The following is a 27,473-nucleotide window of genomic DNA, read 5'->3' on the forward strand; positions in this document are numbered from 1 at the left end:
GGAGTTGAAAGTCCGTGTTGCTCGGCGACAGCCCCAAAACATCACTGCTCTCGAGAAGATCTGCATGGAGGAATGGGCCAAAATACCAGCTACTGTGTGTGCAAACCTGGTAAAGACCTATAGTAAACGTTTGACCTCTGTTATTGCCAACAAAGGTTATGTTACAAAGTATTGAGTTGTATTTTTGTTATTGACCAAATACTTATTTTCCACCCTGATTTACGAATAAATTCTTTACAAATCCTACCATGTGGATTCATGGATTTTTTTTTCACATTCTGTCTCTCACAGTTGAAGTGTACCTCTGGTGCAAATTACTGACCTCTGTCATCATTTTAGGTGGGGGAACTTGCACAATCGGTGGCTGACTAAATACTTTTTTGCCCCACTGTATATTTTAGACTGTGATCTTAAACTCTGGCGCAGAACCAATTTGAATGTCAGAGAAAGAAGACATTTAAATCAAATTGCACTTTATTTGTCTCTCGGTACTGATAAATCAAACCTTTCATGACCTTTTCTGACCCTGTTTTCTCCAGCCTCCTCAACTCTAGTCACAAACAATATCAGGACACAACAGGCTTTAGGGTCATTGATGTAAGACAGATTGTGTACATCATAATTATATTTGAAACCTGGCACAAATTAAGTCTTCTGTCATCTTGTCTAAGGCACAAACTGGGGCCAGTTTCCATAATGGAAATGAAAATGGATGTGTGTCTCCTGCGGACTGAACAGAATGTGAAAAAAAAAAACCAGCCAGATTTATGGCCTGACAAGAAAAAAGTGTAATGTTCACTGACTCGACAGTGACAAGTCGAGGCAGCGGTGACAGTAGAGTAGTGAGATTGTACCGAGTGCAGTCTGTGTAACTGTAAAGACTGTGTGCAGAACACACAGTCATCCTCCTCTCAAATTAATCCCAAAGAGAGATTTAATCTCTCCACAAATATTCAACTCTTTAGTCAAAGCGAAGATTAGAAATTTTACTGAATAGAAACCTTTCAGAGAAGCTGAGTTGCTATGTAGGCAGAAACACAGACATTTGTTGAGTAAATTCTTAAGAAGTAAAAATATGGTTTTTATAGGTCTTATTAGCTTGAAATCCAAAAACAATGTCCACAGGCTACAACAAACTATGTCTTCTAGAGCAATTACAGAACTCACAGACACTTAAAAAAACTACACAGGGCTTCCATTACTTGTTTCCTTAAGTATAATACTACCCATACATGCAGATTTAGTTTAACTGCCAAATAATTGTTACTTTATCCGGGTAATTTGTGTTACAGTAACACATACTTACTGGAAAAATACCAAATATGGTTGGTTTAGTGTAGGAAAATGAAAAGAAGCAGGTGTTGAAATTAGACTTTATCCAAAGGAACCAAAAACGTCCTCCTGTTTGCAGGACTGGAAAATCTAGTCTAATAACAGGTTTCCCAAAATAATCAGGCAGCAGTGCTAACCACTGCATCATCGTGCTGCACTAATAAGTAAATTAAATGTATTTTTAAAAAATTGTAAAAAAAAAAATGAAAAAAATGAAAAGGGGAAAGAATAATAACTGCAAATAAATGTTGGCGGATACTCACTGTCCTCTGGAGGTGTGAACCAACAGCGTAATTAAAGTGGACGTGGCTGGACACACACAGTTGAGTGCCAACATAGCGTACTTGAACTCCTCTTCACAAACTACATGATCTAATTGAAAAGGAATAATTGCAAAATTAAGAAAAAGTCTGGCCTGTGTCTCAACAACATGGCAAATTACTGTTTTTCAGAAGCTATGAATTCTTTGCACACTCACCAGCAAACTTAACATGAAATTTATTTTCTGGTTTGAGAATCTGTACGTAGAGAGGGCAGTTTGGAGCAAAGTCTTTTGCAGCCCATGCCCTCAAAATAGTCTGGTGATCCTGTGAGGGAGCAAAATTGTGTTATTTCACTTGTCCAGTGGCTCATTTTCATCTACAACTTCCCTGGCAAATATCAAAGGGAAATAGGGTGTAAAGGGAAACTGCTTATTTGAAATAATCATTATCATGACACAGTTTAGGATGAGACTCACAGCTGCCGTTCGGTCGACTTCGTTCCTGCTGCTCAGGATGAAGCAGGCCTCAGCATCGTCCATCCTGACAGATTGGAAGAGACACACAAAAGAGAGATAGAAAGGCAGGAAAGAGGTCATTCAACCAGGTGTGAAACACCTCATTTTAACAGATCAGTGCATTAAATTAAAGCCAGGCATAGATGAGCGTTAATATGCCATTACAAAGGCTCAAAAGGTTAAAAGCCCAATTGATCTCTGAAAACACTACCGTATCAGAATGCAGTGCTTGCAACACAGGAGCTGCTTCTTCCTTTTTTTTTTATCTGCTTCCACCTCACCCTTCCTAGCATCCTCTTCTGTCACACCAACCCTCTGCATGTTCTCGATAGAGGTTAGTCATTTGAAGGTAAGCTGGCTGTGTGGTCACATATCGGTGCATATGAAATGACACAGCACCTGAACAGCTGCACATTAAAGAGGGCATCTTGGAAAAGAGGAGTGAACTTCTGGACAAACTTAAGACTTTTCAAAGAAAAGGATATAGGGCTGTAATTCAACATCTGCAGCCGAGCTACGAGATACGAATGCCGCGGTTGTGCAGTAATGGGTTTGATTGACGAAAACAAAACTGACAGGTCACAATCTCTCTCGCTGCTTCTGTGCAGAGTTTGCTCTTTGAAGTGAGGAGATGATCGTTGTGGAGTAAAACTGCATTACACTGAAGTGAAAGCAGAGGCCAGCCAAGCTGATTTGTAAGTATCTCACCCTCTAACTGCACTTCAATGGCTTTGCATTGCCAGTTGAGAAGCAACACTTTAAATTACATTCCAAGTCGTATCCAGAAAATAAAAAGAATAAAACCAATCAGATTCAGCTCTACTGAAATCTGAACCTTTCAGAAAGATAACGCACAAGAGCTTTGTTTTTAGGTGTTGGTCTTAATATGTGCATGTTATGCGTTTACTCACTTGGCCCTCATCAGGTCCTGGTCTTTGAGAGCAGATCCTTGCAAGTAGATAACCCTCTGGGACCACAGGGGGATCTGGAGAATTCGACGAACTTGAATGTCTATCTCTGTCGGGCACAAAATCACCACATAATAGTCCTAGAGAAAGAGAGAAAAAAACAAGAAAATTAAAATCTACAAAAAAAACCCAAAACAAACATGAAATACAAAAACCCTGGATAAATCTATAAAAAGTGAGTCAGTCAGTCCAAAGTGTATATATAATAAAGCCATGCAAAACATTTACCTTCATCCTACAAAGAGTTACAGCCCCTTGAAGTACACAGGCATGAGCTGACCTTTGATTTTTTCCCCCAGTATTTTTAAACCCTCATAAATTCATTGGTACAGGAGAAAGTAACATACATTTTTCATGACTGATGAACACATTTTAGCTCTGACAACTGCAACCAAATCAACTTTACACCCATTCCAATGTCAAGATCCACAGGCAAAGTGCTCTTTTTTTCTTGATACCAAATGTTGAGGGAAAAAAATGATATAAAACAAAAAAGCTGCAACTTTTTCACAGTAAAACATCCAATAAAGTACAAAAATATTATAATATAAAAAGTTATAATATAAACCAGTATCTTAGTGGCATGGTAGCTTATCCAGCTCAATATTCATCAACGTGCACAGCTTATTGTGTTACTGTGTTGTGCTGTATGTGTGAAGTACAGTGACAGTGAAGTCTTCTTGTCATTGGTCAGCTGTACTGGACCAATTAATAACAATTAAAATCCACTGAGAATGACAAATATGACCTTGAGCACAGTTTAGGTGAAGACCTATTAGGATATCATTGCACGGAGGTTTCACTAAGTTCTACCAAATACTGCAGGAGGAGTAGTGATTCCTCTGACTTATGAAAACAATACATACAGTTCATCTGTCCTTCCACGGGCTGAGCGAAAAATCAGCTGATTCTTAGGCTGGCAAGTTGAAAGGTTTTGCCTTATTTTATATTGAATAGTCACTGTGTACTACTGACTTAGCTAATTACACAACCGGTCTCATGTCTCATGCTCATGATTAAAGCATGCAATAGAAATATAGAAGATATAGTGGAAACAGTGGAAATAAGCAAAATAGCAGCATATTAACATATCATTTGGTCTTTTCATTGTACCTGTAATCTGGGATGAGCGTAGAACTCGTTGAGGAAATCCATCAACAGGTCTATCTTCAGCGAGCTGACACACAGCACCACGTGCTTCTCTGTCTGCGCCCGATGTCGACTATAGTTCCCCCCCAACTTCTGGCTCTCCATCCACAGGTATGCTAGTTCTTCAAACTGACACAATGACAGCAAAGGTGGAGTGACGTCAAAAGCAGCAAGAATGAAATAAATAATAAAAAATGAGATAGATTTTCTGTCTGGACACAGATGGAGTGAAAACTACTAGTGGAGTAATTTGGCAGCAGTGGGAGTTCATCTCCACTTCTCACTCCATTTGCTCCACAGGGACAGAAACTTTTTGAGACATGTGAAGGGATGAACCTGTTCGCAGTCTTTAAATATAAATAACACAGTATATATGTGGACTAATGATGCAGCAAATGTGAGCCAGGATTTTGACTGGCACTTGCAAACTTCTTCTGCAGCCAAAAAAATGTCACAGAAGCGAAGGACCAAATTAGACTTTTACGAGCTGCAGGCCAGCATGAAAATGTCATTTAATATCTGATGATACCCACACAAAGGTCATCACTGACTGCAGAATATTAAAGAATTCCTTATGATTAAACAGACCTAACACAAGGCTTACAACAAACCGCAACCCTTCACTGCACTTTGCGAATCGCTGGTTTTTAATTTAGCACAGAGTCGGTACCTGTAGCGGCAGGACCACCAGGGCAACACAGATGAGAATGACCACCAGCAGCTGGGAGGGCCAGATTTGTGGCGTGACGTCCCCGTAGCCCACGGTGGAGAAAGTAACGATGCAGAAATAGAACGAGTCAAATAAGGTCAAGTTCTTCCCAGCTCTCTCTAGATGCTGGATCCCACAAGCCCTGCATAAAAACGAGGAATCATACAATGACACCAGACAAATGTCCTACGGGTAAAGATAATTAAAATATAACATATGAATGGGGATATATTCTACTAAGGCAATCTCTTTCACTATGGTAATATAGTCATGTCTAGACTGGATATTACAATTCAATTTGACCAAGAACAAAGGCCCAAAGGTCAGCCCAACGTGGGCTTCTCCTCAGTATGGCATTTAAAGTGACACCAAGGTTATCAATACAATAACAGTGTTTGTAGGTCTGTTTACTCTGACGCTGATCATCAGTGCATTTTTATAAGCATTTCTTTTTCCAACAACAGTAGCAAATACATATCTCTTTCATGGATACTACCTCTTAAAAAACATTAACCAATAACCAACCGTAGCTCACAATGCCTGCTTTCAACAGATCTTTGAATAGCTACATGTTTTGCTTTTTCCAGTTTTCGTTTCTACAACAAATATTGCTTCTACCAGATAATAAGCCATGCAGACCACCAACTGTGAGACGATGTTTTTGGGGTTACGTGGTACAAGGTTCAGAGAACAGATTTTGCCCCAGCGGTCAGAGATGCACTTCAGTGACTAACAGCGAGAACAGAGGCTGACTCACCCGGTGAAAACCAGACACAGTAAGGTGCAGATGAGGATGAACACCTGATTAAACATGGCAGAGTGGGTCCTTTGGATGGCACGATGGAAATCATTCTGGACACAAGAAAAGAGGTTCAGTGCATTAGTCATACCGCTGATTGAGAAATATGGCCTATCACATTTTCCAATTGTGATAGCAAAAATAAACAATTTCTCAAGGACAACTGGACCAAAATATATTTGCAAAACAAATTATTAAAAGGGCATCTGCATCACACGTACAAATACCTTCCCAAACCAAATTAAAATCATTTAATTTAATTAATCAAAGCTCAGATCTCTTACGTAACTGTAGTCCATTATTTTACTAACACACAAACTACACCAAAACGAGTGCCCTTTCCTCTTTGGAAGATTTTTTTTATACTCCTATATTAGCATACTGTCCATCTTCCAACGTGGCAGCTCACGACTCATTTTCACTTGCACCTTGTTAGCATGTTCTGCCTGCCACCACCCCCCTGGCCACAGATTCAACCATCTGCCACCTACCGTCTTGGCATGTAGCTCTTACTCTGTCTCATCTGAATCACAGCAAGAGCACACACTGCACCAGGTGGATCCAATGGAATTGCTTTGAATTTCATGTACCTGTTAAACCCTTCTGGGCAACACTAATACTACAACACCAGATTTCTGTGAACTCTGTGTTTTATTAAACTTCGCCGTGCCCACACTTGTACTTTTTGCTTTGGCTCGACTTGCTCTTGATATTGGGTAGTACTCTAAACATATACTGCTTTACTTGCAACTTTAAACAATATACACTCATTATCCACTTTGTTAGGTACACCTTGCTTGTACTGGGTTGAAACCTCTGTGCCCTCAGAACTACCTTTATTCTCTACGAAATAGATTCCACAATGTGTTTGAAATATTACTCAGAGATTTTTGTCCATATTGACACGATGGCAACTCATAGTTGCTGCAGATTTGTTGGCTCCACATCCATGATGGCAATCTCTGGGAACTATGGAGGCCATTTGAGTACAATGAGCTTATTGTGATGTTCAAGAAACCAGTTGGAGATTATTTGAGCTTTGTGAGATGGTGTGTTATCCTGCTGGAAACAGCCACAGGAAGATGGGTATATGGTAGTCATAAAGGAATCACGTGATGAGCAATAAGTGATAAGGGGCCCAAAGTGTGCAAAAAAGTATTTCCCACACCATTACACCACCAGCAGCAGCCTGAACCACTAATATTGACACTCAGACTTAGTAATGTTTCTTCCAGTCTTCTTTTACTCAGTTTTGTAGCTTCAGTAGCCTCAGTTCCCTCGGTGTGGCACCTGGTGTGGTTCTCAGCTGCAGTAGCTTGTCTGCTTCAAAGTTAGTTTTGCTCAAAGATGCTCTTCTGCATTCGTTGGTTGTAGCAAGTGGCTGATTGAGTTACTGCTGCCTTACTAACTGCTCAAGCAGTCTGACCATTCTACTATGACTTCTGGTATCAACAGGGCATTTACTAATGGTCACTAATGGTCACTGGATATTTTCACACCTACCCTGTGTGATTGGCTGATTAGAAATTTGTATAAATGAGAAAGTGAACAGGTATTTCTAATAAAGTGGACCAATGAGTGTAAGGCCACGATACCTGCCGTGCATGCCGTGCACTAGCCTCAAGAACATGCAGTCAATTCTAAAAGAAAGAAAAAGTGCTTGCTTCTTCCTTATGCTAGCTTCTAGTGAGAAAACACAGTATGTCTGAAAGCCTACTGCAGCGTGAATATGAAAGTCTGCTGTTCGATTAAAAAAAACACGTCTTTTGTTTTCTCCTAAATACGTCAGCTAAACATGAATAACATGGCTTGTGTTAGCTTTGTAGCCAGCTAATTAGACAGCAGGCTAATTTATCAAAGTAACCACTGTTACTGCTAATACACAGATAAATGTAGCTTCAAAAAGATATGTTGTTTTGTGCACATATCAGTGTCGACAAAAAGAGAGTGTCAGCTAACCAGAAAGAAATGAATTAGCCTAGTCAATTAAATTCTGTTTTGTTACATTGTATCAACCCACTGAGCACTTACACAATGCTACTCATGAGCTCTAATATGGCTGCTAGAGGGCAGATAATTTAACCTCAAAGCCCATAGTAATAAAGAAAACATACAGTTTTGTTTATTCTCTCTAGTACAATCAAGCTTTAGTGTGTAAGATGCAACACACACTTTATTTACATTGGCAAAAAACTTACAATCATATTCTCCAGAGCACCTTTGGCTAGCCAGCAGTTAAGAAACACAGGGACGAATATGTCTCTTAATCGATGCCAGAAAATCTTAAAGAAGAAAAGAAAGAGACAGGGTGAAAATATACAGTATATTAGTAAAGCGATATTTAGTTAATATACCTCATATATAACATGACGTTACAATCCCCAATACAAATAATAAAGAAATTTAGATGCATTAGGTAGTTTCTCATTAAATTCAAAATTGTACATATCTGATATTTGAAGATCTTGTTTTGTGGACAAGGCGAACTGATTAAGTTACTCACTGTGATTATAAATGGCACTGTGTTGATCATTTCCAGGATGAAGGAAATCTGGAAGATCTGCTCCCAAATGTTTCCCTAGAAAGGAAATTAATGGGATACAATTTAATGAATCTGCTGCAGGGGTCTGCCTTCGGTAGATGGAGGACATCAACATAAAACAACACCATGTAGGAAAAACAACAACAACTTTCTGTGCTAACGTCTAAAATCTTTGTTGAGAGGAGATGGTTCTTTGAAATTAACAATTTTAGTGTCAGTATCTGAATATAACACCTGACTTTGTGCTTAAAGCATTCAAATGTGCTTGTTTGTAGTTTTTGCCTGTTATGCTTAGCTACTGTGGTTAAATGTAAGATACAAAGTTTAAAGTGAAGATAAAAAGGTTCTAATATATATATACACCACTTAAATCTCTTTTCATAATGAAGGGTTTACATAATCGACTGTATGATGCAGCCTCTGCTCATTTACACGTGTGTTACATAATGTCTCTGTGCACTATAATTCCATTTGGTATTATATAGCAGTGAATGAGAACATAAGTAAAAATATATCTGCATATATTTTCACTGTCAAGGTATAATGTTCAAGAAGCAGAACACTATAAATTTACACTTGTGATGCAAACATCTGAGGATCTCAACAGGAGATGAAAGCAATGGTGCAACTTAGATTCAGAGTCAGGGAAAGCTGTGGGAGATGTTCAAATCCAAACTAATAGTGTGTTCATTCCTAAAATCTTAATTTCTAAATACATTAACAGATTAAAAAGTAAAGAAAAAAATATGGACAGTATGTGATGCTGCTCAATTCAATAAATATCTGAGAAGAGCTATTACAGCTAACTGAATGGTCTGTTATGAAGATATGTTTGTGTGGATTGTAAAATGTTTCAAATATTCTGTCTGCCATCAGATATTCTGTATTTCTATATACCGTGCATTTCACTAACACATATTTTTTATATTTTACTTGCAATGTGCACAATCCTCCTTTTGCATGCACAAGGACTGAGAAAAGAAGTGCATACTCAGATGTGTCACAGATTCAAGGAAAGCTGAACCTAAACTCTTGACAGCTACAGCGAAGGGAACTGATTGTGTTCTGTGGCATTCGGCTGGTTCGGGGAGAGAAGATTAGCTGAAAAACCAGTACAATAAGTGATCATTGTTATCCTACGATAAAAAAAAATGGTTTCCTGATGAGAGTGATCACTTTAAATGACCATATCATCACCACTCATAAGGTACCAGCGCTCACTTAATGGTTTGATCAATATGAAAATGAGCACTCAGCTGAGCCCCTGTGGGAGGTTTTAGGTGGATGTGCTTGATCGCACCCTCCAAAATCACCAAAACACCACACAAGGGAATAACTTTGAGAAAAATGATATTTAAATCTTTTGGTAGAGTTCCAGCGACTTTAGAATCAATGCTAAGGTTTGCAAGGCTCGCAAATCAGACCTAAATACACTTGTGATGCATCTTTCTGTCACGTGTTTGTAGACAAAACACAAACAGCACTTTAAGCTCTGTAGAGCCTTTATCTCAACTTCTTTCTGAGACAGTGTGCTAGATGTCTGAGTTGAAAATTTGCAGCAAAGACTGCTGGCTCTGTGATGGGGCTGTCTTTGGGGAATGTAAATGAGGCTGGAAAGTGTTGGTTCGCAAGACAGGAAACAAAGCGTTGGACTTAGATCAAGAAGCTGCAAGAGGACAATAAGAATTAAAAAGATAAAATTTGTAGTGTGAGTCAGTCTCTTACCTTGTAGCTGAGATATGTGATAAGCATAGTCTCCAAAAAACTGATTAAGGCCACTGTCACCTGGAGCAAAGGGGAGAGAGATAAATGAACCCTGCAAATGCAGACTCTTCTCGGCCTTCAGCGGGGAACGTCCATACTCTGCAGTGTTTTGTTCTAATAAATGGCTTGTGGTGTTTCTGGGCTGAATTATGCATTGAGACTGAGTTCATGGAATGGAATTTGATTTATGCACACAGAAACGGTATTATGCTCACCTGTATTGCCCACACAGACTCTCGTCTGTTCACCCAGAAAATGCGTTCCCTGTCACAAACAATGTGAAACTTTTACTCACACTTCACTGCATCTGCATTTATTATCAACCTTACTATTGTGCACCACTAATTTTACTATGGAGTGCCATGTTAACATGAACATACCATTTGATTTGTGGTGGCTCTGATGTATCATTCCAACCATTGCTTCGATTCATTGCACTGTATTACGGACAGGAGTAAGGAAAAGATAAACACAGAGTAACAGTTTGAACGTCTGAATGGGAGGAAACACGTCTACTGGGAGTCAAACATCCACATAACTGCATAGGATGAGCAACTTTTTCACATTGTTCATATAAACACGCACACAACATGAGTAAAATTATATAATCACTATAAAATAAATAACTGTTGTGAAAGTAAAAAACTGAATATTTCACATATACTTACAGTGTCGAGAAAAAGCATTTGCCCTTTCCCTGATTTCTTTGTTTTTTTCGCTGAAATTGGGAAGTGGCAAATACTTCATGGTACTGTATCCTTTATGCTTTATGCTCTCCTGACAACCTTCAGTGAAACCCTCGAGATGAAGAATCTTATTGGCCAGTCTGTTATAGTCCAGTACAGGCAGCACTAACCTAACATGTTTATCTGTGAGTCCCCAGAGGCAACTGCACACAGATGGGCCCTACCAGCCACTGAAACAAGGATCCTCTATGAGGAAACAGAGCTAAGCGCTAAGCCATCACGCTGCAGTCACTTACATTTACTGTTTTCTACAATGGAAAACAAAAAAAAATATTTTGGAAATTGTTTGGAATTGCTAGATTAAAATGCTGTAAATACACTTTTCCTAATGTGCAGACCTGTTAATAACAGACTTTGGTTGTGACAGCTGATATTGGGCTCTGTGAAGCCAGATAACAGAGGGAGTGATGGACTAATAAAGTAACATTACACATACATGGCTTTGTTTTTATCTCACTCATTTTATCTCAGCTTTAATGTTTTTTGTGCGGTAGAGTTTGAGTATCTGGAAGGACTGCTTTAACATTTACTTACCCTGTGATGACATGACTATCACCCTTTTCCTCTTTCTTCTTTTCTAGCTTTTATTTATCCTCCATTTTTGATTTTTAATAAAAAAGAATTACTATGTACAAGTGGAATAGGAACAGTGATTGAATAGGGAGAGGTAGAGTCTCACTCTCACCATGGGCTCCCATTTTTCTCCGTCAGATCTTCCAAGCTGACTCTTAATATGTAGAGGGCACAGGTGAGAATCTTCAGTGAGAAGTTGAACAAGCGGATCCTCAGGCCTGTGGAGCAACAACAAAAAAAGCTGGAGCTTAAATTGAGTGACTTAAAGAGGAGCTTGCTTACATCTTTTCACATTATTCACAGGCTCAGACTTAAAGCTCTGTGTTGACTTTTTTCCCCACTCTTTTTTGTGTACACTTTGTCTGCAGTCTGAAGTTCAAACAGAGACTGCTGTCAACAACAAATCCAGCAAATTCTCTTCATCATAGCGAACTGCTACTGCTCAAATTGTGGTCGTTTGGGTGCATAAAATGCTTTTACCCCTGAACCATAACTATTATATTTCCATGCCTCTACAGCAGCCTGGCACACCTGATTTTCCATGACGCACATCCTTCAAATCCTTCAAGAAGAACACAAAAATAACACTAGCACTTTTGTATCCTAACAATGTGCAGAAGCATTACAAAGCAGTATGAATGCCTGGTGGGCTTGCATAGAAATAGCCATGGGTGTCACGGTCCTGGGTTGGTGACCCAGTGTTTTGAGTTTCTTATGTCTCTGAGTTTTTGTATTATGATCTTAGTTCTCTTTGTTGCCCCAGTTTATTCTTTAGTCTAGTGTCTTAGTTTGACTTTCTTGTATTCTCTTTAGTTTTCTGAATATTTAGTTAGCCGCCCTCTGTGTCTCCCTGTTATTTTTCTCTGTGTTTCTTAGTTGCTCTGTCTCCCCTAGTCAAGTCTGCGTCTATGTTACATTTCCTGTTTTACTTTGAAGGTCTGTGTCCTACGTGAATGTATTGAGTTTCGCTTCCCTTGGGTCTCGTTATGTCCGATTTCTCCCAGCTGTGCTCCCCTTCTGTGTCTCATTCCCCTCGTTATTTCCCAGTGTATTTAAGCCCTGTGTTTCTCTGTGTCAGTGTCGCAATCTCCCTCATGACTGTGTGCTCCGCCGTGTGTTTCCTTGTGAGTCAGTTCCTTTATGCGTCCCAGTTTAGTTCCATATTATCTTGTATCGCCTTAACTTCCGTCAGCAATAAAGCTGTATTTTGAGTTCAGTCCTGTTTTCCCGTGAGCTTGCGTTTGGGTCCTCTCCTGCCTGCACACAGCCTAAACATGACAATGGGTGATAATAATGTTTATGAAGTCACAAGGTTTTTTTTGTGGACATAAGTGTACTGATAAACTCACATACAACCTGCTACATACAACACTAAATAATACACATAAAAACTAAAGCCTGACAGAAGATGACAGAAGCTTTTTTAAATCTAGCAGTGTCAGCTAGCCAGTCAGTCATCCAGCCAGTGAGTTAGCTAATCCCTAGTGACACGACCCCTTGCGATGAAGCCTGCGTCAGTGTTAAAAAGGTTTGAAACAGGGCAGACAAACAAACAACAAATGGAGCAGAAGACCCCCGCAGCACGATGTGACATTTTCATTAAAACCTGCTGTTTTATGTCAAAGACTATGGCTGCCTAGTGACAACAACAAGCTGAGCGAACGAAAGCAGAGCCAGCGTCACGGACCCGGTAACAACATGTCCAACTATATATGGGAGAGTTCCCATAGTGTACATTTTTATAACTACATGCAAATGAACAGCTTCCAGACACAGTGCACCAAACTGCTGAGTCATGCCAGTGTCTTCTTTAGAGACAATGTGGCATGTCCTAATGAGAAAAACACTGCAGCTCTGCCTCATCTCTCCACAAATGAGCCATATTCTTCTGTCCACGCTGGGTCACAGCTTGAACACCTAAAACCCCAACAATGAGGCAGCTAATGTAATAATGAAAGCCCCAACTGAGACACAAAGTGGAAATATGTCATCATTGGCTGTCATTTCCTTTATTATGCACTTATTATTCATTTGGCTCAGAAAGTATCTAGCAGTAGCAAGCCGCTTACCATTTTCACTCTAAAAGATAGCATAGTTTATGGTTACTTACTTGACCTTTGGTTTTTGATGAAGAAAAGCTTTAGCCTCTCCTTGAAGGTGTTTTCGTTCACATAGAACTCTACCTGAACCCTGTGGGGGCAATGCAGAAAGGTTAAGCATAGAAGAAAACAGTAACAATATGGTGACATTTCCCAGAAGTCTTCATGTTTCGTACGTTTCATTTTATTGTGATTTTTCACTTCTTGTCAACAGAATTGAGTTTTTTTCCAGTAAACTCCAGCCAGCAGATCACATGCAAATCTATACAGACTTAGAATAAGCTGTATATTATTTTCACTAATTCTGTTACCCAGCATTTACTGTCTGCCATGTACAATAACAATATTGAGCACAAGTACATTCACATCTAACTTGAAATTCAAACGTACAGCATCTGCAGTCATTAATGAAGATTTATGTAAATATACTGACAATCTCTCGACAGCGACTGCGAAACTTCTCCACATTCAGAGAAATACTTTGTTTTAAAGTATTTTTTTAATTACTTTAGTGAGATATTTATTCAAATTGACTAATTTGTTCTGTGAAAAGGGCAAAATAGGACTGAATCATTTCTGATTGCTTAATATTTCTAAACATTTCATAAAATTTGTAATATTTATTTGTGACTTTTAAGAGTGCCAACACATTCAGCACTCTGAAACCTTGTTTACAATTTGAGAGACAATCAGTACCTCTGGAGTCTAGCCTTATTTCTTCACATAAATAAGAGAGAATACAAGTGGAGAGCCCGCTTTATAAACAGCACCAAAAAAAAAGCTTCCATTAATAATTGACAATTATCTCCCTATTAAAAACTATAGCACTTTAGCAATGCTTTTTAAGTGGTCACACCTACTATGACACATGCAAAGCTATTAAAGATTTGAGTAGACATAATGGACCAAACAATCACTTAAGCATGAATGATGACGTAGCTACAGAACTGTGGGTAGGTTAGACAATTGAAGGTAATGAGCCAGGCCTATTGCCCATTTCAGTAATATACAGAGCTTGTTGTCAGTAAAGAACATGAAGGGAAAGTAATAATGGTCTTACAGTCACAGCAGGGACCCTTGCAGCTTTCCACCTTGTCTGACAAGATGAATACAGGGTGCGAAAAGACAAGGGAGGAGAGAAGCGAGCTAAGGGGCAATTACAGCAGCCTACTCCAAAGGGACTATGTGTGTGTAGATAAAGAGTGTAGGTAGGAGAAAGAACATGATATGAGCCATTTCCCAGCTAATCCCCTCTCTCCTCCTTCCGTATTGCCATAGAGACAGTTTTCAGTGCAGGAAATGTTCACTCACGTGTCTGTGTGGCATGCTTTCCTTGCACGAGGAATTAGTCAGAGACAGACGGAGCCAAATGCACACACCGACACACATGTAGAAGCCATCATCTCCAAATCCCCATCCATACAGACTCCATCACACACATATCTCACTCACTGGTATCGGTCACCTAAGAAGCTGTAAAAGAACTTATAAAGTTGAATGAAAGTTACTAGGGCCTTTTATTTACCCTGTTGCCTATAAGCACATGGACAAATGTGAACAGAGCAAAACCTAAGCCAACCATTGTTGTAAGGAAAAATAAAATTTGTGGATTTACAGACTGATTACTTATTTATAAAACTTAAATCTTGATTTAAGACACGACTAAAGGAAAACACAAACTGAGTACATTAATACTTAACTGAACACTTTGGGAATTACTCATTTAACAGAAAAAAAAAGCCCAGTAGCAAATCGAATACATTCTTTACAGAGAGTAGCTACTGATAGGTTTGTAGCTTGAACCCATCCGCTGGAACGTTGAAGACAATATAATTACACTGCTAAGCAAGACACAAATAGGCAAAGTTCTTCATGTTACTCGTGCACGGGAGAAACCGGACAGAGCGCCGTCCCTTCGCTTGACCCCAGTTGCTCTCGTCCGTCCTCCCGTAACACTGTCCTTTTATTGAGGTTACATGAATATGCATAGGTTCATTAACATACGACGTCTACATACAAACAAAGAGTACCTTGCCTGTGTGTGTGTGTGTGTGTGTGTGTGTGTGTTGCTGATCAAAGGGTCAAACATCCTTGGTCAGGAAGAGGGTAGACTAGACCCCCCCCGGTGAGGAAGTCCAGCAGTTCATCTAAACAGAAAAGCACTTAGACTAGAACAGACGTAGCTACGTTAATCCTACCATAAAACAATTAAAACAAGATGCGACCTCTTCCCGTGCTCCCAGGATGTAGGTGTGCATTCTAGTGTGGAATGCACACCAAGCCTCTGTAGCCTGTTAAAGATCACACAACTTATCACTACACAATTGATTATACACCTCTAAGCATCTATGGTTAAATATTTCTAAGCATAAATAACAATCAACAATACAAACTCTAACAGCTACTTTACAAATGAAAAGGCCGCAAAGTTTTAATTCTAGGTTACTTGATTATTTAAGTTTTATGTTTCTGTAAAATACTACAGACACAGCAATCGACCAGCAAGGGACCGGAAAAGGCCAATTTCCAGCAATCTTGGCTTTGGGTATTTCTGATTTTGAGCCGGCCTGCTTCATGCATGTACAACATGTGTCCTGTGGTGCATATAAATTGTCACGCATATTCACATCCACAAAAAAACATGTCTTTAGCATGGAAGCTCCTCACTTGGAGGGAAGGCAAACTTCACCAAAGAAAATCATGGAGGGACCATCATAAAAACTTCCTAACAATAAACCTAATCAGACACTTAAATCACCTTCACCCAGCTGAACATGGACATTTTAAGGAGGCTAATGGAGGCAAAGTGGTTAAAGGTAAAGATATCCAAAGATGGAGATGAGTGAAAAGGGAGAAAAGGGTCGATGTCATGTTATCTGGTGAATGTATAAATATACTGGAAAATGATGTAAGTAACTGTAATCTGATGTGTTATATAAATCTGTTGCAGCTGCTTTTGTTTGGTAAGCTCAAACATGCCAGGTAAAGGTGGGTGTATAGATCAGATTTTCATGTAAGTATTTATACCTCTTTCTAGTAGCAGAGCATTTTCAGTTATTTAAGTAAGAGAAGAAACTGTAGTTTGGGGGGAGATTATAAAGTATTTTGGATTGAAGAAAAGTCGATTTTGTATATGCTTTGCTACACAAAGTACACAACAAGAAATATGTCAACAACTAGGACTTCAATATGCCATTCAGACATGTCTTGCATATGGCTCTAGCTTTCCATTACTTTCTTAAGACCAATGGCTCTCAATTTCCATGTCATAAAGTTCCTGAGACTATATTTAAAAATGACTTAACCCAACATTCAGTAGTCTCAAAACTGTGCATTTGTTCTATAATTTCAGTCATTTGAACCATATAAACAATATTTTACTGACAAAGATTCAGAATACAGTTCTAAGCTATGGTCCTTCACAACTGAAAAAGCAAAAAATGGACTTGAATAAGAAGCTATAAATTACTGAATTGCCTCTGTGGATTTTTTTTTTTTTTTTTTTAAACTAGCCAGTCAAAATTATGGCCTTACAGCACTTCTCATCACACTTATTTCTGTCCACATAATACACAAGGATAAACATTTGCTGTCCTTACCTTTTATCGTGCTTATAAAACACTTCTGACCAAGGGTACAAAAAGGTCTTCTTACACATAAGGTGGCTGCCAGGAGCTGTGAACCCACAGCAATACCTTTCAAGTACATACTCTCTTTCCTTTGGCATCTCGAGTCTGCAAACAACCACCACCAATGACTGTAGGGTAAGATGATTAGTAGTCTGTATATCCAAGGAGTCACACAGTGTTCACAACAGACAATAACTTTAAGAAGATGCAGTCCCTTTGTTCGCACACAGGATAGATGCATCATATGACCTTGAGTCCTCAACTAACAACTCTTTACGGTATATAGAGCTTCAACACTAATATATATACATATATGTATAGTATTGAGGTGGCACACAAACAAACACAAATACAAATGCTGTTTACAGTGACCGCTGCCTGTGACAGGATTGCAATTTTATGAGCTCCTCATGTGAGACACTGAACAACTACAACTGCTTTGTAGACCATGTAAATAAACATCAAACAGCTTGTTGACCTCGGGATAATCAGACGAGCAGAACAGATCTGTTCAAAGCCCCATTCTAGATTAAAAAAAAAAAAAAAGAACGAACAAAAAACAAATTCTGTCTAACAGCCGCCAGATGCTCTGCGCCATATGGAATATGTGTGAGGGTTTTGCAGAATCAAGCACAGGCAAACACCACAACAAGACAATGGGGGTCGTAATAGTCACTCAAGAAGGAGCCTACAACAGATATCAGTCCTAAGATGGTACTCAGATGCTTCATGCTCTGCATCTATTGCAGAGCCCAATCAACAGCAACCTTGCCTTGTATGTTTTAGTTTGCAGTCTGCCAGTTGCAACTAGTTGCAAAGAACCAAATCTGTAACACATCAGTTTGATTATCCCTGACCAACCAGGCAGCCTTAGTGAAGCGACCCATTAATTCAAGGTTTCTGATGATAACCAGGCCACAGAATCACTATGCAGACCATTAATGATGCATCTTACCTGTAAACAGTGTTAAAAAAAAACCTCTTTCACATCACAGCCTTAATACAGTTTTAGATTTTCTGATGGTGGATTTGCTCTGCTGCCCCTCTGACAAAGCAAAGAGTTGAAAATAGAAAATGTCCTATTCACCTCCCACTAAAGTGTTCCTGATATAAACGCTGCAAGGCTTCTAAAAATACTCCTCGAATAAAAAGCAGTGGCTTCATTGTTATTCTCTACTTCTATCACTCTAAAGCACTCAAAACTTCCCAATTGTTGCAGGTACTTTTCCAAAGCCTTATTATAGTGCAAAGATAGAATATGGACTTCAGCTCAGACGCGACTGTGTTAACTGTGAAGGCAGCTTATCAAATGGACACTGAATCCACAATCCTCAAGAAGGATGTGTAAGTGTTTGTGTCATAATCATCTGGAGGGGAAGCCTTCCTCACTAACTTTAATAGGACCTGTGTGTTCAGTGGATAGACAAGGGAAACATGAAAGGGCAGGGATGGTGATTTCTGGTTGTCTATAGGATATGTACAACTTGTAAGCTGCTGCACATGAGCGTGGGTGGTGTGGACCGCTGACGGACCCAGATTACACTGAATGGTTTTGTTCCTAATACTTATGAATGTATGAGCAAACGTTAGTGCAATGAAGCCTTTAATAGGCATCTGAAAGCTGCTTATTCAAAGCAACTGTCATATGTCTTTCACGGTTTATTAAGGAGTTCTGACACAAATGTGCAGCTTTAAGATTGCTGCCTGCTGTGCTGACTGTGCTGGTTTTGTAAAACCAAATTTATCCTCCTCTTGACTGAATATTTCAAGAGCATTGTAGCAATGTTGTTTGTCGAATAGTTTCATAAAACGAAAGCGACATCACATAAAAGAGATGTTCCTTTGTCCGCAGAAAACGAAAAGGTACAAAATGTTGAGGTTTTTAACAGGGTACTGCTCAAGTGCTCTAAGTGCAGAAATAATTTAGATCTAGCCTCCATGTGTGAGTTTTGATAATCCTTTTCTATGAAAGAATCAGAATGTGCATGAACTCCAGATTTACAGAGGTCCTGAGTTTAAGGCTTAGCACTGTAAAAAGTGCAGAGACCTCAGTGCCTGGATAAGACTTAAAAGCACAAGGTTGTCAGATTGGATAATGGCACTGGGGTGATGTTAAAGACCACAGAAGGGTCTAATTCATAAAATGGTAAAAAAAAATAAGTTATTCATGAGTTGGATTTAAAAAAAAGAAAAGAAATAATGTCAAAATACCCTAATAATGTCTTTTTGTAGAGGAAATACTAACTTCATGAATTTCCCTCCTTTGCAAGAATTGTATGAAAATGTTTCACAGGCAAATAAAAATGCAGTTAAATATTGTTTTAATGTTTCATTAAATTGTAATCATTGAAAGAAATGGTTAAGTAACCACTGCACTGCGTCAACTTCAATTTAATTTTATTTATATGGTGCCAAATCACAACAACAGTTGCCTCAAGGTGTTTTATATTGTAAAGTAAGGACCCTACAATAATACAAAGGAAACAGAGAAAACCATAATCATCATATGACCACCTATGATCAAGCGCTTTGGTGACAGTGGGAAGGAGAAACTCCCTTTTAACAGGAAGAAATCTCCAGCAGAATCAAGGTCAGATTAATAATAACGAATATGAAATGCAGAATGTATAAACAACATAGTGAAAAAGGTAATTAAAGAAAAAACACTAAATGCATCATGATAATCTCATAGCAACCTAGACCTATTGCAGCATAACTAAGGGAGGATTCAGGGTCACCTGATCCAACCCCAACTATATGCTTTATCAGAAAGGAACGTTTTAAGCCTAATCTTAAAACTAGAGATAGTGTCTGTCTCCTGAATCCAAACTAGAAGCTGGTTCCACAGAAGATGGGCCTGAAAACTGAAGGCTCTGCATCCCATTCTACTTTTAAATACTCTAGGAATGAGAAGTCTGTCCCATAAAGGGGTGATATGGTACTAAAACATCATTAACACAAGATGAGGCCTGATTATTTAAGACCTTGTATGTAAGGAGCAGGATTTTAAATTTAATTCTGGATTCAACAGGGAGCTAATGAAGAGAAGCATTACAGGAGAAATATGCTATCTCTTTCTAATCCCTGTCAGTACTCTTGCTGCAGCATTTTGGATCAATCGAAAACTTTTCAGGTACAGGTAGAACATCCTGATAATAACGAATTACAGTAGTCCAGCCTAGAAGTAATACTAGTTTCTAGTTTCACTCTCAGACACAATGTTTCTAATTTTGGAGATATTGCGCAAATGGAAGAAAGCAGTCCTACATATTGATGATGCGCACTGAAGGACATATCCTAGTTAAAAATGACTTCAAGATTCCTCATGGTGTTGCCAGGGTAATGCAACTGCTGCACCACGGAAACAAGGTCAATCACCCCACAGTGAATACAGTTTAAAAGGCATATCCTTTAACACCGTGTTAAAATGCACTGCCTTTAATTAAGCACTTTTTAGTTAACACATGCGTATAGCTCAACACACCCACAATGTTCAACCCAACCTCCAACTGCATAGCCAACAAAGTAGCATTACACAGCAGTACAAAGTATTCTATTAGCAACCACAGCTGAAAGGTCTGCTGCTGACAAGTTATACCAGTGTTTCTTGAACAAGCGTTTTCAATAAGAGCCAAAGGAAAATGAATAGTAATCAAATATGTTTTCTGTTAACTGTGGTTTCATTAAATTAAGTTAAACATATACATTTGTTACACAGACAGTCAGAAAAAACAAATAAATGAACAGATAACCGATAGAGTAAACACACACAGATTCACTGTCATTAGTGTATGTGACATTACCATTTCCAGTTTACTGACAGGATGGTTAATCAAGAATAAAACCGCAGCCTTAAAGGTCAAATGACCTGTCATTTCTGACAAAGGAGGGAGGATCTTGACATTTCAGCTTCTTTTGCGGTGTGTCGGTAAAAGGTTGGAGCATTAATGTTGCTGAAGGATTAATAATGTTACAGAACGTGTCACAAATTCAATGTTTGTTTGGCAGGTGTTTACATCTACAGGTTAACCATAGCTGCTATTGCACATTATTCATATGTTGGACAAGACAAGACAACTGCTCCCATAAACACTACAAACTTCCTCTATCTGTACAAGTTCAATAAATAAACCATAATCTGACTATAAATTTGTTGTTGTTTATTCAAACTTTTAGATCTGAATAATTGAAACACCAATATATATATGCTGGAAAATCTTCCCCCCCCCATTTATTCATCCATTTTCTTAACATCCACTTATCCAATTCATGGATGGAATCTATTCCAGCCATCAGGAGCAACATCAGGGGCAAAACCAACATTCACGGTCACATTCACACCTACAGCCCCACACAGAAAGAACCCGGCACTTCATTGCAACATGACTAACAATTGCAGCATAGAGATGATGTGACTTGTACCAGTCAGTCACATCAATAATAACCACTGACAGGGGATGCAAATAACATTGATCATCTCATTAAAATGTATTGTTTTAATGTGAAACTGTAGAAAAGGTTTCGATGATGTTGTTGACTGGTATACATTTACACTTTGCACTTGTCATTTCGAGTCATAACTCATAGTCATAACAGCTAAAGGAAAACCACCTACAGAAGAGAAGGAATTCTACAGATTCCATATTCAGGTTTTACCACGTTATTGATGATCCATCACCTACAGCCACAACCCAAAATCTGAGTTATCACTGAAATGTCTCAATTTCCCAAAAGGTATTGCAGTAAAAAAAAAAGAAAAAGAAAAAAAAAAGACCATCTAACTCAGTCGGTCTAAAAGATGATAAACATTTCAATGATTTTCAACTCACCAACATGCACATTATATGGTAAGTAAGGCATGAATCATTTCCATGTTAGTGTTTTCAGCCCCCATTTCAACAATATTTAGCTCTTTGTTTTTCTAGGAATTCTGTCATATTTGCTCACACAGTTGCATGTTTCAAGCCCACAAATGGACATTGACAACACTGAAGTGGTGAAGCCTGGCGTGCACATTCAGTTGAAAAACAAATACACCAGCATTTACTTTATTGAAAGCTACCTTTCCAACATTTACAGTGGTATGATCAAATGTGGCCAGTTTCCATAAATGGACCAAACATCTTTTCCACAACAACTGTTGAAAAGGTAGCCAAAGAATGACCTTTCTGCATCATCTACCAACTTTGCAACTTATCACAGTAATGGCATTATGTTTACACATGGTGTAGGCAAAATCCAGTGAAAAGTGCTTTATGCATATGCTTTGGTGCTCGCAGTCCAGTTATCACTGCAGACACAATCCATGCCATGCAAGCATGATGCTGCCAGAGACTTACTGGGCATTGGTTGAGTCCATACTGTACTCCTCCTGATACCTGGACGCAGCACACACGGACACAGATAGGTACAGGTTAGGAGAGAGTGGGGTCAAGAAAGCAGGAAAGGGAAGGAAAGGATGAAAAGCAAGAAAAGGATGCCACTGCAATGTAGTTTCATTACTTGCATCTTAGTTATAATGGAGCCAAATTTAAACTTCAGAGAGAATTTTAAATCAGTTGTGCAGCAAGAAAGGCCAAAGTGGAATGTGACAATATGTTAGTGAAATTCCTAAAGGAATTCTACCTAAGGCATATAAAATAAACAGGTTAACCAAATACTATATTTGAGTGGCTGTTTCTTACTGCAAGACTTTTCCACCAGGTTTCATTAAGTCACCATTAAACTTCACATGCAAGTAAATATAAACATTTACAGTGGATACTGGTTATATCTGAGGTTAACGTGACATAAAAAAGCATTAAGTTAACCATAAGAACAGATGGAACACTTAACGCAAACCACAGGGAGTCAGTGTACACATCCTCAGGGTCAGTCTCAAAGTTGCCATATTGAGATGACCGTTAAAAGAAGGGAAGTATGTAACACTGAGGGAGGTGACAAACAGAGACATACCCAGATAATTTCACTCACTAACAAATGAATAGATCTGAGGCGCAAAGGGTCACAGGTTAAATGTACAATTTGATTTGAAGCAGAAGAAGTAGTCTTACGTCGATTATTTTCTTACATTCTTCTTACTGAGGCTGAAAGTTGTAGTATTTTATATAATATAGTGTGCATTTTTGTCTGACAACAAATCAAAACGTATGAGTTTTTAAATGGGATTTTTCTTTTATACTGTAATACATAACGTCACAGATTCAAAAATGGAAACAACATGAACACAGTAATTACACAGGTACAAATTTCATGGAAAAAAAAAAATCTTGTCTGGGGTCTTGTCTGAGTCAAAAGGCCATTCATGGGGCAGACTTTTATTACACAGATTTTTCTCATTTTAATACCAGTGATTCTTCTTTTGTACACTGCTTTCATTTGGTATATATTCAGAGTATCACTTTGGGATTAGGACATTACTTTCCTTTGTTTTAAAGTGAGAAAATATACCTTAGCTTTGTGTGAGAGAAAAATAAATGTGATATTCTGTCTTCGTACTTATGAACTTGAGGTAAAAGTAAATATAGAAGAAATAACAGCACAGCCCTTTCCTTTAACTCTTGTAAACGGTATGTATACATACTATATGTATACTATATTCAGTCAGGTAACACCACATGTTCAGCTGCCCCCACTCCACCCTTAAGTATTCACTATGACCTATGAAAATATCCCAATAACCCCCAAAAACTCAAAAAAAATTTGAATTTACTGTTAATCTAGTAAGTAAGCTGCTTCAGTGTCTGGAGTATATTTAAAAATATTCCATATCAATTTTGGGGAAAAGTGAATGGACAAAGGGTGGGTTGAATTGTCTTTGAAATCTCTACATGAACAAGGTCTTTATATCAGTCAAACCTATAAAAAAAGAGGTGGTGGAGGAATATGTGTTGAAAATAAAGACTGCAGAGCTGAGAGGTTTGCGTTGAGAAGATTGTCAAAACTCTAAATGGACTAATGGACTGTCCATTCCACTCAGGAAATAGAGAGGTCACAAGGGAGGACTTTGCCATTTCAGTAATTAATCAAGCACGTTTTACCATCTCAACAATGGCTCTCACTTCCAACATGCCAGTGAAAATGGGTTTCATTCTCATTTCCAAAGATCAGTGTCCATGTACACTCATTTATCTGCAACTTTCTTCTAATGGCTCAATATCCTGAAACTAGGGCTGCACGATTAATCGTTAGAAAATTGCGATCTCAATTCATACTTATGTGCGATCTCATTTCCAAATGACAATGATTTAAAAAAAAAAAAAAAAAAAGACGACGATTGTACCGCATTTTGATCCGGGACGTAATCTGCATGAAAACAAGCGCTCACTCTTCCTGCTCAACAAATGACAAGGGCGGAGCCTTATACCACGTGATACAGAAGCTGGCTGCTAAAATTGGCAGGGGAAAAAACCCCGTCAACCACCCAAACATCAATAACGGGAACCTTATACAGCGCTTCCCTATACCCGTCGAACTCCCGCAGGCACAAAGAAATTACGGAGGCTATTACTTATCACCTGAACAAAGATATGGCTCCCATCAACACTGTGCAAAACGAGGGATTTAGGAAAATGATCAACACCCTAGACAAACGCTACACAGTGCCGTCCCGCAACTATTTTTCTATTGTTGCACTACCTGCTCTATACACGCAGCGTCGAGCAACGGTGGAGATGGAATTTCAAGCAGTACAACGTTTTGCGGCAACGACATAATGTGAGACATTTGTTGTTTTTATGTTTATTTATTGTTTTTATGTTCAGTCTCACCTGAAGTTGATGTGCAGTTAATAAGTGCAATAAATATTTATACTGGAAAAGAAAATCGTGAGAGAATCGTGATCTCAATTCTAAGCAAAAAAAATCGTGATTCTCATTTTACGCAAAATCGTGCAGCCCTACCTGAAACCAAGCAATTCTTTCTTCAAGTAATCTAGAATGATGTTAAAAACATTTCTACAACCTTAAATGATTAATAACATCACATTTTCCACTTCTGAAAGACAGATTCAATTCAGTAAATTCACTTTGAGAATTTAGCACACACAGAACTTTAAGATAAAAAAAAAAAAAAATGTGGACTGCTGGACATTTTTGGGAAATTTCTGAACCATACGAAACACACTGAACCAGGTTTGCAATGCAACACTTTACTAATTTTCTAACAGTTTTATTAGTATATTATCATTGCTTATTACTACATTTCAGCAGTTTGAGATGTTAATTCAGAGTTAAACCAATGAGCAAATGATTAGTCGGCTTATATAAGAGATAATGTACATAAAAACAGGACCATCACTGCTCTGCTGTGATCCCGCTAGTGATTTGGTGGATATTTCACAGCACTTTACTGGTCAATAAAGATGCTATCTGGCTACTAAGAGCTTAAACAATTTAGAGGCTAAAATGAATGGAGACTAGCTTACAACAGATACACTGCATGCAGAGTCTAATCTGTCCCGTTTTCAATTATAATTCAGACGTTATTAGATTATGTCATTAACGTCATGCCTTAGTATACTTAAGATCAAATAATTACAGTAAAGAACAACTTGATTCTCACCTCTTTGGAGCAGATCTGGAGCGAAGGTGTGAGCGGAGGTACTGAGTTATGTGCAACATGACCAGCACTTTCAACGTATGTTTTCCAGTAACATTCAGCTGTGAGAGCTACAGAGATAATGTGGGAGGGCTTCATGCACTTATACTTTATGACTGCAGAAATTACAAAGGCAAATGGGAAGTGTAGTTTTCAGTCTGGTAGCTTGCCATACTGTTCTCCACACATCCCAGAAGCAACTCAAGAGACTCACACTGCAGCATCTCCATTTCATACAGTAATCCTAGACTGAAGTTTAGATGGTAAAGATACTAAATGGTCAAAATGCCCTTAGTCGCACCTTCCCCAAGTCAACTCCCATTACCTTTACCTAATGTTATTCCCCTGCTCCCTCATCACATTTTCTGTCTGTATTCACAGAAAAAGCTAACAGCAAAAGTATCATTCTGGTATATAATATATACTATTCTTCCACTTTAAATCTTGAAAACTGGAGTAACAAAATGAATGAAGGGAGGTTATATGCTTTGCAACAGTGTCAAATATTACTTAGCATAAGTTACTACTTAGAGCAGGTACAGTAAAGAATTATTACCTATAATATCTCTGCTGATGCAATAATAAACATCACAAAGACAAACCTTATCACATATTACATATATACTGTGGAATTTGTCCCTTTTATATCTTTGGGATTATTGGGTCTAATCGAACAGCAGTTTTGTGGCCGTATTGAGTTTTCTACTTAATCCTACTATAAAAGCTACTTTCGGCTACTCCCCTGCCAGACGGGGTCAGCACAGCAGCTAGCTCTGCATTTTTGATTTAGCCTGGTTGTCCTCCCTGACAAAACATCAATGGTGATTTGTTTGTTTGACTGTAACTGAACCAACGACCTTCTACTTGCCCAGCATTTTTGCACAAATTTAATAATTTAAAGTCAACTTTGATGCTTTAATACTGAAGAGGTAATATTAAGTGTACAAGGATACAAGTACACAAGTAGTTTGCTAACTTGGCTAAAAAAGCAGAAGCCCTCTGGACTGACAGACGTGAGCTTCGTGGAAGGCTCTGCGTTGCTGAAATGTCAAATGGGATAAAGCCTACGCTGCACATCAGTCACTCTGCCTTTTATCAAGTTCTTACACAGCTGACCTAAAAAATTCAAATCATCCTTTGCAATATCCTGGTCCATTCTTAGTGAGAATATACAGTGCATAATAGTGCCTCAGCAAGGCAGACCAAATGCTCGATTTGCAAACACATTTTTCACTGCGAGGACAAAGTGGTGGAGAAGATGGACGAAGCCAAAATAAATCTGCATGTGTTTATCAGTTCTGACCACATCCCGCGTTTAAAAGATGATCCTTCTCTCTCTGTTATTGAAAATCCTCCAAGACTTAATTAGTCTCTCACTGCCTGCAATATTAAGATGTCAATAACGGCCAGAGAATCGATATAAACAAACATAGAGGTGTTGTAAATTATGCCAAAATAGATGAATTCCCTATAGACCGTGCTATACGATGGACCAGATTATTGATTCTTTTACTCTCTCCGCATCCTTTCATTCCTGAGCCAGCTGGACAGAAATCGCCCGCTGGACAGAAATCCCCGCTGACCACATTTCACAACCCAGAAAGCTCTCAGATTACAGACATCACCCTGCAAGTGACTTGGATAAATTAATACACTTTTTTTTTTTATCTCTGCAAAAATCTGGTCATGTAATGATTGGATGAAAATGAAGGCCAACTTTTATTAATTTATGTCCTCAATTAAGATATAAGCCCTTATCAACAAAACTCGCTACCTTGTAAACAAAG

At 38.6% G+C, this 27,473-nt stretch overlaps 1 protein-coding gene across 3 annotated transcripts in view; it reads right to left on the reverse strand.

Annotated features, from left to right (window-relative positions):
• The window catches only part of kcnt1b (potassium sodium-activated channel subfamily T member 1b), a 78,408-nt gene that overhangs the window by 30,390 nt on the left and 20,545 nt on the right, over nt 1-27,473 (reverse strand). For 2 of the 3 annotated variants that reach the window (XM_085476157.1, XM_085476155.1), the window contains exons 4-17: nt 13,471-13,550; nt 11,473-11,578; nt 10,422-10,478; nt 10,257-10,305; nt 10,003-10,062; nt 8,239-8,313; nt 7,934-8,017; nt 5,694-5,788; nt 4,898-5,078; nt 4,192-4,356; nt 3,022-3,158; nt 2,072-2,135; nt 1,811-1,919; nt 1,596-1,704 (exon numbers count right to left, since the gene is read on the reverse strand). In XM_085476157.1, coding sequence (XP_085332283.1) covers nt 1,596-1,704; nt 1,811-1,919; nt 2,072-2,135; nt 3,022-3,158; nt 4,192-4,356; nt 4,898-5,078; nt 5,694-5,788; nt 7,934-8,017; nt 8,239-8,313; nt 10,003-10,062; nt 10,257-10,305; nt 10,422-10,478; nt 11,473-11,578; nt 13,471-13,550 — 1,371 coding nt within the window. Of the gene's footprint in view, nt 1-1,595; nt 1,705-1,810; nt 1,920-2,071; nt 2,136-3,021; nt 3,159-4,191; nt 4,357-4,897; nt 5,079-5,693; nt 5,789-7,933; nt 8,018-8,238; nt 8,314-10,002; nt 10,063-10,256; nt 10,306-10,421; nt 10,479-11,472; nt 11,579-13,470; nt 13,551-22,427; nt 22,467-27,473 lie in introns of all 3 variants that reach the window. The other variant, XM_085476156.1, reaches the window with a different exon arrangement.

This window comes from Copadichromis virginalis, linkage group LG12 (assembly GCF_057382275.1).
Source record: "Copadichromis virginalis isolate Kocher_CV1m ecotype Utaka linkage group LG12, C_Virginalis_male_GT1.1, whole genome shotgun sequence".
Lineage (NCBI taxonomy): Eukaryota > Metazoa > Chordata > Actinopteri > Cichliformes > Cichlidae > Copadichromis > Copadichromis virginalis.